This window comes from Sinocyclocheilus anshuiensis, unplaced genomic scaffold, assembly GCF_001515605.1.
Source record: "Sinocyclocheilus anshuiensis isolate Anshui unplaced genomic scaffold, SAMN03320099.WGS_v1.1 scaffold315, whole genome shotgun sequence".
NCBI lineage: Eukaryota > Metazoa > Chordata > Actinopteri > Cypriniformes > Cyprinidae > Sinocyclocheilus > Sinocyclocheilus anshuiensis.
In genome coordinates this window covers 993131-1003291 of record NW_015548210.1, presented here as the reverse complement: position 1 = coordinate 1003291, position 10161 = coordinate 993131, and the positions used below count along the sequence as shown (strand labels likewise).

The 10161-nt window shown below is 37.6% G+C and overlaps 1 protein-coding gene across 4 annotated transcripts in view; it reads left to right on the top strand.

Moving 5' to 3' along the window:
- The window catches only part of LOC107653729 (kinase suppressor of Ras 1-like), a 35167-nt gene that overhangs the window by 12569 nt on the left and 12437 nt on the right, over positions 1 to 10161 (top strand). For all 4 annotated transcript variants that reach the window (XM_016440535.1, XM_016440534.1, XM_016440533.1 and 1 more), the window contains one exon: positions 7093 to 7233. In XM_016440535.1, the coding sequence (XP_016296021.1) occupies positions 7093 to 7233 (141 nt within the window). The remainder of the gene's footprint in view (positions 1 to 7092; positions 7234 to 10161) is intronic.

Below are 10161 nucleotides of genomic sequence, written 5' to 3'. Positions count from 1 at the left end.
AGCCCTAATTAGGGGTGTAAGAAAATATCGATACACGTGAGTATCGCGATATTTTGTTTGACGATACTGTATTGATTCTCAAAAATGGAATATCGATATTAAAAAAAAAAAAATCATACAAGATTCATGGCAGTTGTTTCGTTTTGAGTTTATATCTCGACCGCTAGATGGCAATCTTCATCTCTGAACTTAAACAGTGACAGGAAATACTAGCATTAGAGCACGCCAAGGTTATTATAGTTTTGCATTTTTTAATTTTTTAAATTGCGTTTTATTTTAATATCGTTTTCAAATTTGCAATAAAATTTAGTTTAATTTTTATTAGTTTCCTTAATAATTTTGTTAGTTTTAGTTTGGTTTTTATTTTCTGAACAAATTTCTCTTTAGTTTTTATATAGTTTAGTATCAGTTTTAGTTGAGAAAATAAATAATTTTGATGTAAAATAAACATCAAAATTATTATAAAAATTATTATTAATTTTTGATAATTATTATTTTATTTCAGTTAGTTTTGCAGTAACTGTTGTTAGTTTCGTTTCGTTTTAGTTTTTCATTTATTTTGATGCTTTTATTTTATTTCAGTTTACGAAAATGTTTTTTGACCAATCTTTTTTGTCTTAGTTTTAGTTTTTGTTTACGAAAATAACCTTGGAGCACGCCACTAATGTTAGCGTTAATATAGTTCGCTGCTAGTAATGGAGGATGAAAGAATTGTTCCAGTTCCCGTTTCGGTGTACAAAGCTGAAGTGTGGCGTCATTTGGGCTTTTAATGTCCACCGCGGGACCGTGGCGCGGGCGCCGCCTCGCCCGACCGCTAGATGGCAGTCTTCATCTCTGAACTTAAACAGTGACAGGAAATACTAGCATTAGGGCACGCCACTAATGTTAGCATTAATATAGTTTGCTGCGAGTAATGGAGGATGAAAGAATTGTTCCAGTTCCCGTTTCGGTGTACAAAGCTGAAGTGTGGCGTCATTTGGGCTTTTAATGTCCACCGCGGGACCGTGGCGCGGGCGCCGCCTCGGTTCCGCCGCTTGCCGCGTCCCTTGTGAAGAGCCTTCGCGCAGGGTGCGGCAGGCAGTAGGGTCGCTGCGCGGCTGCAGCTTTCTCTCGTGGTGGGGGAGTTTTGTGCAGTTGGGGCAGTGCTCGAGTCGCGGTCTCGGCGATTCCACGCGGAACATAAATACAAACTGTAAAATACATATACAGTCAACTAAAGGATCCTGCTAGCACTTTAATTTTCCCCCTTGACTCGTACTGCACAAAAAGTGGTTTAATAACGTTGAATGTTACAGGGACTGATTATTGCAAATGCAGATACCACTGTTCTGGTTAAATAATTTTTAAAAATGTATTTATTGCTAAGGTTTGCATATGGTGGTGTGTTCTTAATGACATCTTTCCTAAAAATATATCCTATTCCTAAAATAAGAAATATGCCAATATATCGCCTTGCTTACAGTATCATAATGTATCGCAACATATCGTATCGCAACCCCGTATCGTGATACATACCGTATCGCCAGATTCTTGCCAATACACAGCCCTAATATATATATATGCTGTGATGTGCTGCGCGGATGGCGGTTATATCCGCGGGCGCTGATTAAATGAAAATAAAACTTAAAAAATAGCCATTACAAATTCATGTAAACATGTTCTGTACATATTTAGTTTCTATAAAAATAAATAAATAATAACCAGGAACCTTGTCCTAATGTTAAAGGAACGTTGATATGTTTCCCCAATGTTAGCATACAAGAATCTGCACTAAAATACCAGTTGCTACAGCTTGTGTTACAGTGGAACAGTGGCGTAGTACTAGTTGTAAGTACTAGTATGCCCAATATCTATATTCAGAAACTGTATAGCACCTTGATAATGGCTATAAAATTGAGATTTTTAGCTGGAAATGGTTCAGGTTTCTCCTGTGTGTAGTGTGCAGTATGTGAGCATCGGATGAGACCTTGTGCTGTTGAACAATTGTGAGGCTTTTTTGTTAATGCTGAAATCTGAGCGCTGTTAAAAACTCAGACCTCAAGCACTTGACACAAATTTTCATATTGACTGCGATGGATAAAAGCTTTTGAATGGCAGTTGAGCTTTATTGAGTGGAGTGCTCACTGTCCTCGGTGTAATTAGCATTTAGCTGTTAGCAACGGAGCTTTAATTGCTTGTTTATTGGCTCTGACCTCCCACAAGGGGCTTTCGGTTCCCTGTCCTCCTACGCGTGTGACCCCTGACCCTGGCTGGTGTTTGTTCTGCTGTCTGCTACGAGATGCTCGTCTGCAGTGTGCGGGTCCTTTGTTGGCTTCTGCCACGACAGTGTGCTCAAGGCCTTTTTCTTTTTTACTGAAATATGCGTGTGCGAGAATGTGTACAAAAGGGAGTGAGTTTGTAAGCTGATGGCTCTTGAGAGGTTGTCATTGAAGCGCTGATTCACCTGTTGAGGTACTGATATCTCTCAGGGCCGTGTGTGCGGGTACGTAACGGAGATAAAGACTGAGATCTTTCAGCCAGAAATTCCCCAGTACAAAGATCTGATAATTGCATTAACACAAAGGCCTTTAAACAGAGCACAAATTGAGTGTAGTTTTAGTATGCAAGGATCAGTTTTAGAATGTAGGGATCATTTGAAATAACGGGTAACGATTTGATAATGTATGTATCATTTTGAATATATGAGGGACTTATATAAGTAGGGATCTGTTTGAGTATGTATGGATCATTATGAGTGGTGTGGACTTACGTTTGATTACGTTTAATTACAGAGTTCATTTTAGTATGTAAGAATCCGTTTGAATATTGAGTATTTTTGTAATTAGTTTAAATATGTGAGTTTTTGGGATCAGTTTGATTATGTGGGGCCCATTTTAAGTATCCAAGGACCAGTTTGAGTATATAGTGATTAGTTTGTGTATGTTAGGGATTAGTATAAGTATGTAGGCATCATTTTAAGTATATAATGATTAGTTTGAGTATTTAGTGATCAGTCTGAGAATACAGGGATCAGTTCAAGTATGTGGACTTGATTTTAAGTATATAGAGATCAGTTTGAGTATGCAGTGGATCACTCTGAGTATACAGGAATCAGTTTAAGAATATAGCCATCATTTTAAGTATATAATGATTAGTTTGAGTATTTAGTGATCAGTCTGAGAATACAGGGATCAGTTCAAGTATGTGGACTTGATTTTAAGTATATAGAGATCAGTTTGAGTATGCAGTGGATCACTCTGAGTATACAGGAATCAGTTTAAGAATATAGCCATCATTTTAAGTATATATTGATTGGCTTGAGTATTTAGTGATCAGTCTGAGTATGCAGAGATCAATTTAAGTATGTAGGCATTATTTTAAGTATATAATGATTCGTTTGAGTATTTAGTGATCAGTCTGAGTATACAGTTCAAGTATGTGGACTTGAAGTATATAGAAATCAGTTTGAGTATGCAAGGGATCAGACTGAGTATACGTAATTTTAAGTATAAATTGAATGGTTTAGGTATTTATTGATCAGTCTGAGTATACAAGGGATCAATTTACATATGTGGGCATCATTTTAAGTATAAGGATCAGTTTGAGAATGTAGTGTTTAGTCTGAGTATGCAAGGGATCAGTTTAAGTATGTAGGCATCATTTTAGGTATAAAAGATCAGTTTGAGTATATAGTGATCAGTCTAAGTATACAAGGGATCAGTTTAAGTATGTAGGCATCATTTTAGGTATATAAAGATCAGTTTGAGTATATAGTGAGCAGTCTGAGTATACAAGGGATCAATTTAAGTATGTGGGCATAATTTTAAGTACATAAGGATAAGTTTGAGTATATAGTGATCAGTCTGACTATGCAAGGCAACAGTTTAAGAATATAGGTATCATTTTAAGTATATAATGATTGGTTTGAGTATTTAGTGATCGGTCTAAGTATGCAAGGATCAGTTTAAGTATGTAGGCATCATTTTATGTATATAAAGATCAGTTTGAGTATATAGTGATCAGTCTGAGTATGCAAGGGATCAGTTTAAGTATGTAGGCATCATTTTAGGTATATAAAGATCAGTTTGAGTATATAGTGAGCAGTCTGAGTATACAAGGGATCAATTTAAGTATGTGGGCATAATTTTAAGTACATAAGGATCAGTTTGAGTATATAGTGATCAGTCTGACTATGCAAGGCAACAGTTTAAGAATATAGGTATCATTTTAAGTATATAATGATTGGTTTGAGTATTTAGTGATCGGTCTAAGTATGCAAGGATCAGTTTAAGTATGTAGGCATCATTTTATGTATATAAAGATCAGTTTGAGTATATAGTGATCAGTCTGAGTATGCAAGGGATCAGTTTAAGTATGTGGACATTAGGGCTGCCACTAACGACTATTTTTATTTCGATTAATCCCAAGCACCATTTAATTCAAATGTCCACTTAATCTTTAATATTTGGCCATTTCTTTAGGACAGAAATGCTATAGCCACTGTAATTAAAAGAATATGTGGACATCAAAACGTGTAAACTCAGAGTGAGGGTTTGAGTTTTTATTTTGAAACCGCGTGGTAATGATGTATTCTCCTGTGTTTGCGTGGATTTATAAATGATTTACCTTACAAATCTGAGGAAATGGCGCACGTTGCGTTCCCAGATGAACGTTATAATAATCCCAAACTCACAACAACATGCAGAGATGGAGTTTGAGACGCGCCACACATGTAAATGATAACAGTTCCTGTTGAACTACTGTGAACGGAGCCTCTGTGTGAGGCACGTACTTAACCTAAACGCTTGTAAAGAATTAAAGCGCATATACTATATTAGAACTGCATCGCATATAATTATTTAATTAAATCGTAGCGTTTGTGAATTCACTATTATGCTTAATTATGATTTTTAAATGGGTTTAATATATCATGCAGCCTTGGGAAACAGTCTAATAATGTGTTTTATGGATTCTCGTCCGTGAAATGCGCCACTTCCGGTATTTTACCGGTTAGTCGACGCGAGCAAAATGAAGTCGAGGATTTTTAAAAATCGAATAGTCTAATAAAATCGACGAATCACGACAGCCCTAGTGAACATCATCAGTAAATAAAGAGCAGTTTTCATATTTAGAGATCGTTTTAAGTGGGCATGATTTTGAATATATAAAGATCCGGTTGACTAAGTTTGAGATTAATTTATTGTGATCAGTGACTGAGAGAATATGTTTGTATACACATCAGTTTGCTTATACAGGGATCAATTTATATATTCTGTATGTATATGTTGGTGTGTCTGGTAATGATGATAGAGGGATGAAGTGTGCCTGGCCGCTGCTGTTTAACGCATGTATAAGCGTGCTGTTCTCATTAAAGCAGTGATTGCAGGCGGCCGCAGTGGGATGGGGGGCGGCGGAGGGGGAAGTGTGAAAGGATGACTCGTTTTATGGCCGTTGGCCTCATGGTAATGGGCCTCTGTGCGTCAGTGAGCCGCTGACCTGAATTGTCACAGCAGGTGAGCCCTCCTCTCACCCTACCCCCTCGTTCTCTCTCTCTGTCCCACTGTTCCCCCCCTTCTCTTCTTTCTGTCTCGCTGCGTCATCAGCACTTCTGTTCTGCTGAGGTGTCCGTGCGGCCCATCCAGGAAGCTGGATATAGGCAGAACGAGGGAATAGGTGTGGTTTTTTGAGTGTATCGTGAATTTGAGGTGGGTCAGAATTCTGCACCGAGCTGGAAAATTCCTCATGCATAAGCCAGTGTGGTTTGTTTGTGAAAGATTTGGGAGTGTGTATATTATCCAGAACAGGCCAGAATGGGGAAAAATCCTGCAGCCCAGCGCATATGGCGGCGTGTACAGCTGGAAGCAGACGGCGACAGCTGCGTTCAACGAGACGGACTGCCGTCTTAGCCTCAGTGTGAACTCTGCATCTCGTGGAGCTGTGATGTCAGAACGCTCCCACCGTCAGCGCAGTGTTCCGATGACATTCGGTTGCCATGCCAGCAGTGCAGTTGCCCCCATGAGGAGGGCTGCAGCTCCCTTCCATATAATAACAGTTATTTATAGCTGACAGCCCTGTTTGCTGAAGGGGAGCACAAAAAAGAGAGAGGGAGAGAAAATCCAGTTAGATTTCAAACTGCGTGTGCTCTGATGCCGTGTTATTTATCAGACTTGCAGGTGCTGCGATTTAATGGCGACTGATGCTGAAATCTGGCTGATGAGAGACACTGCAGTAATGCAAAGCTTTGGATCAGTGTTAATTTTGGCATTTGTGTCTGATTCATTTATGTACCGGAACGACACTGCTATCCTGAAAAAAACAATGCATGTTTTTTTTTATATATATATTTTTATTTATTTATATACAATAAAAAAATTCTAAAACGAAACAATTCCACTCCACCTAAACAACATTTAATTACACAAAATTATGGAAAAATACAATAAAATACAGAAACGCATATGGCTACATCAAATGAATACAAACAGTATATCGAACAAGAAATATCTAGAGAAAGAAACAACAAGAAATATCGAAAACCAAAGATAGGTGAATAGCGTGTAAATGTTATATATGTCAGTGCTTATGTGTAATATGCATGCATGCATATGTGTGTGCTCGTGTGAATGTGCGTACATATATCTATGAAATGAAAATACATGAGTATATATATGCAAGCATACATAAGTACCTGTGGAGAGGATATTAATTTATAAACAAGAAACAAACACTATAAAGTACACTAATACATACAATAAATGAGGAAAAAGGGTTATAAAGCAATAATAATATAGTCTTTTAATAACATGTTATAGAAGAACATTTTTTGACAGATGAGATAAGCCGTTTAGTTGAGTACTGATCTCTAGAATATTTTGAGATTTCACACTCACGTCAATTAAATCTGAATTGAACTGATTATATGTGCATGTCTGTATTATGTGCATGCGTCCTTTGTGAAGTTTATTATGTTCATGTAACAGTTTCTGATGAGCTGTATGTGAAATTGTCCTTTGGTTGCACATGAAACCCGCAGAGGCATTAAAGGCCTCTTACAGACCCCGCCCCCCTGACGGCCCCTCCCTCATCTGCTTTGTGCTCTGCTGCCCCCTGCAGGTCAAGCTCATAAAGTACATCTGTAAACAGCTGCAGTGTAAGCAGAAGGTGCCAGACACAGAAAGGCCGCCGGCCCTGAACAGCTACCCACGGCTGGGGGACTGGTTACGCACCATCAACGTCAGACCTGAGCTCATAGAGGTAACGTGTGTTTGCGTTTTTTTGGAGAAGAGGGAATATTCCTGTAAATTTTCAATACTTTGATAATGTCACCTGTTTGTACACAACAATGCAATTTATCGATGTAGCAAGGTGACTCTCAGAAAGCTAATCAGTGGTCATATTTGTCTGGATAATATTTCATACCAAAATCAAATAATAATAATTTAAAAATGTAAAAAAAAGTAATAATAAATAATAATAAGTCCTTATAAAAGTAATATATTTTTATATATTTTCAGCTAAATTCATTATTTGATCATGTATGTTGTGTGTTTATATAATGTGGTCTATCATTTATGTTTTTGATTACTAGAAATTCAAATTATGAATGTAACAACAAAAAACAAAACAGTGGTTTTATTTGTCTGGATCATATTTCACAAAAATTACGTTATGTGTAAAGAAAAAAGAAAGAAAAAAAAAATATATATATTATAATTACTAGTAAATTAATACATTTAATAAATTAAAAATTTTACTTATAATATTAATAACATAAATGATAGATTTTGCGCAAAGAATATTTATTTAAAATATAACATTTTAAAAGATAATAATATTTATTGGATATTATTGTATATAATCTACACATTTTTTTTGCTTAAATGTTTGGATTGATTATGTTTTATGTAAATGTTATGTACATAAAACCAAGATAGTGCTGCCATCTTCAACAGGGTCTGGCTGCAGGCATGCACTTGCACTCTGACACCTGCGCTTCCACTTGCAGTCTTTTTTATTTTTTATCTTATTTTATTTATTTTTTATTTATTTTAATTGAATCTCTCAACATTTTACAACAGTAGCCAGGTTAAAACATAACTAATATGTACAGACAAGCAGGTGAGCCCAGAAAGTGAAAGTGACATGTGGCCAAGTATGGTGAATTATACTCGGAATTAGTGCTCTGCATTTATCCAAAGTGCACACACCGTGAACACACACCCGGAGCAGCTGCGGCGCCCGGGGAGCAGTTGGGGGTTCGGTGCCTTGCTCAAGGGCACCTCAGTCATGGTATTGAAGGTGGGAGAGAGCGCTGTACATTCCCTCCCCCCCCCTACAATCCCTGCCAGTACGAGACTCGAGTTACGAGTCCGACTCTCTAACCATTAGGCCACGACTTCCCGGAATAACGTGCAAAGTTTTGCATTAAGCATTTTCCCATATAGAATAAACTGTCTACAGCCTTTTTATATCATTGTCTTTGTCCATTAAGATACATTACGTGTTTTATTTATAATGATATTCTATGGGAGGAAAACGTTTACCGTGCAATTTAACGCATTGCGTTCTGGGCTCGTCTGCTTGCCTGTACGTTGGTCCTTTTAATATCACTTTCTTAATGCATTTCTTAATGCGCGTTCATATCTGCTGGTCTGCATATAGTTTGCATCAACAAAAAGAATTATACTGAATTTGGTCTTTCTCATGTTAGTCCGTTATGCCACATTAAATGTTTTGCTGTATGGGAGGACAAGTGAAAGTTTGCGCGTTGTGTTTATGGCCATCTGCTTGCCTTGTAGTACATTAAATTAATAAACTATATATCGAATTTGATCTTTTAAAAGCACTACCTTAATACATTAAGCCATATTAAGTGTTTGTTTTCTACGGGAGGAAAAGGCTTAACGAGAGACTTTTTGCATTGCGTTCATATTCTGCTGTTCTGTGGCCACGGATTTGCAGGTCTTGTCTTTTTCTCCTACAGATGAGTTGCAGTACTCTGTCCGTTATGGTACTCAATTAGTTTTAATAATTTAAACACAACAGCGTCTTGTGTCCATTGGCAACGCGCACGATCTATCGATTGCAAGTGACGTCGCAGGTAGCGGAGAGTGCAAATGGCGATTGCAAGTAACATTGTAATTTAGTTTCTTTTTTCCTGTCTTCACCACCTGGCTACTGTTGTAAGAATCAATTAAAAAAATTATAAATAAAATAAAATAAAAAAAGACTGCAAGTGACGTCACTAGCGGAAGCGCAGGTGTCTGAGAGTGCAAGTGCATGTCTGCATTAGGGGTCGGCCGATATTAAGCATTTTTATGATTATCGGTATCGGCCATTTTCAAAACCGATTCGCCGGACCAACATTCCACAGGCCACAATCAACAACCTGATCAACTCTATGCGAAGGAGATGTGTTGCACTGCGTGAGGCAAATGATGGTCACACCAGATACTGACTGATTTTCGGACCCCCCCACGATTTGTGTCGATTGCAAGTGAGGTCGCAGGTAGCGGAGAGTGCAAATGGCGATTGCAAGTAACATTGTAATTTAGTTTCTTTTTTCCTGTCTTCACCACCTGGCTACTGTTGTAAGAATCAATTAAAAATCAATAAAATAAAAAAAGACTGCAAGTGACGTCACTAACGGAAGCGCAGGTGTCTGAGAGTGCAAGTGCATGTCTGCATTAGGGGTCGGCCGATTATCGGCGCAATGTCACGGAATTTGTCAAAGTTTGGATGAATTAATCAAAAGTAGGTCAGTACACTTAAATAGAGTCACAATATGGACTAGCATCTGTAAATATTAAGCCGCAAAAATACTATTTAAATATTAATCCTGCATGTTCTGCGTGTCTGTCTATGTAAATGGTACAGACGCGCGGTTTTGTTTTCTACACCTACAAAGTGTGCGACGCTCGTGGTGATTTCAGCTTCTGTCATCTCACTACATGAGGACATAAATACATGAACAACATCTCCAGAACTGCTCTGACTCCCTCTAAGAGTCACTTCATGAGCATTTGACAATTTCATTGGAGTAAAACTATTTTCATACCATTTACATAGACCTACAGAAACAAGTTCCTCATGGCAACCCGTCAAAATATAAATTCGGGTTAGCTTAAAGAAATTATCAGAAATATATTACTGTGGTGCAGTATGATGTACATAATACTACTC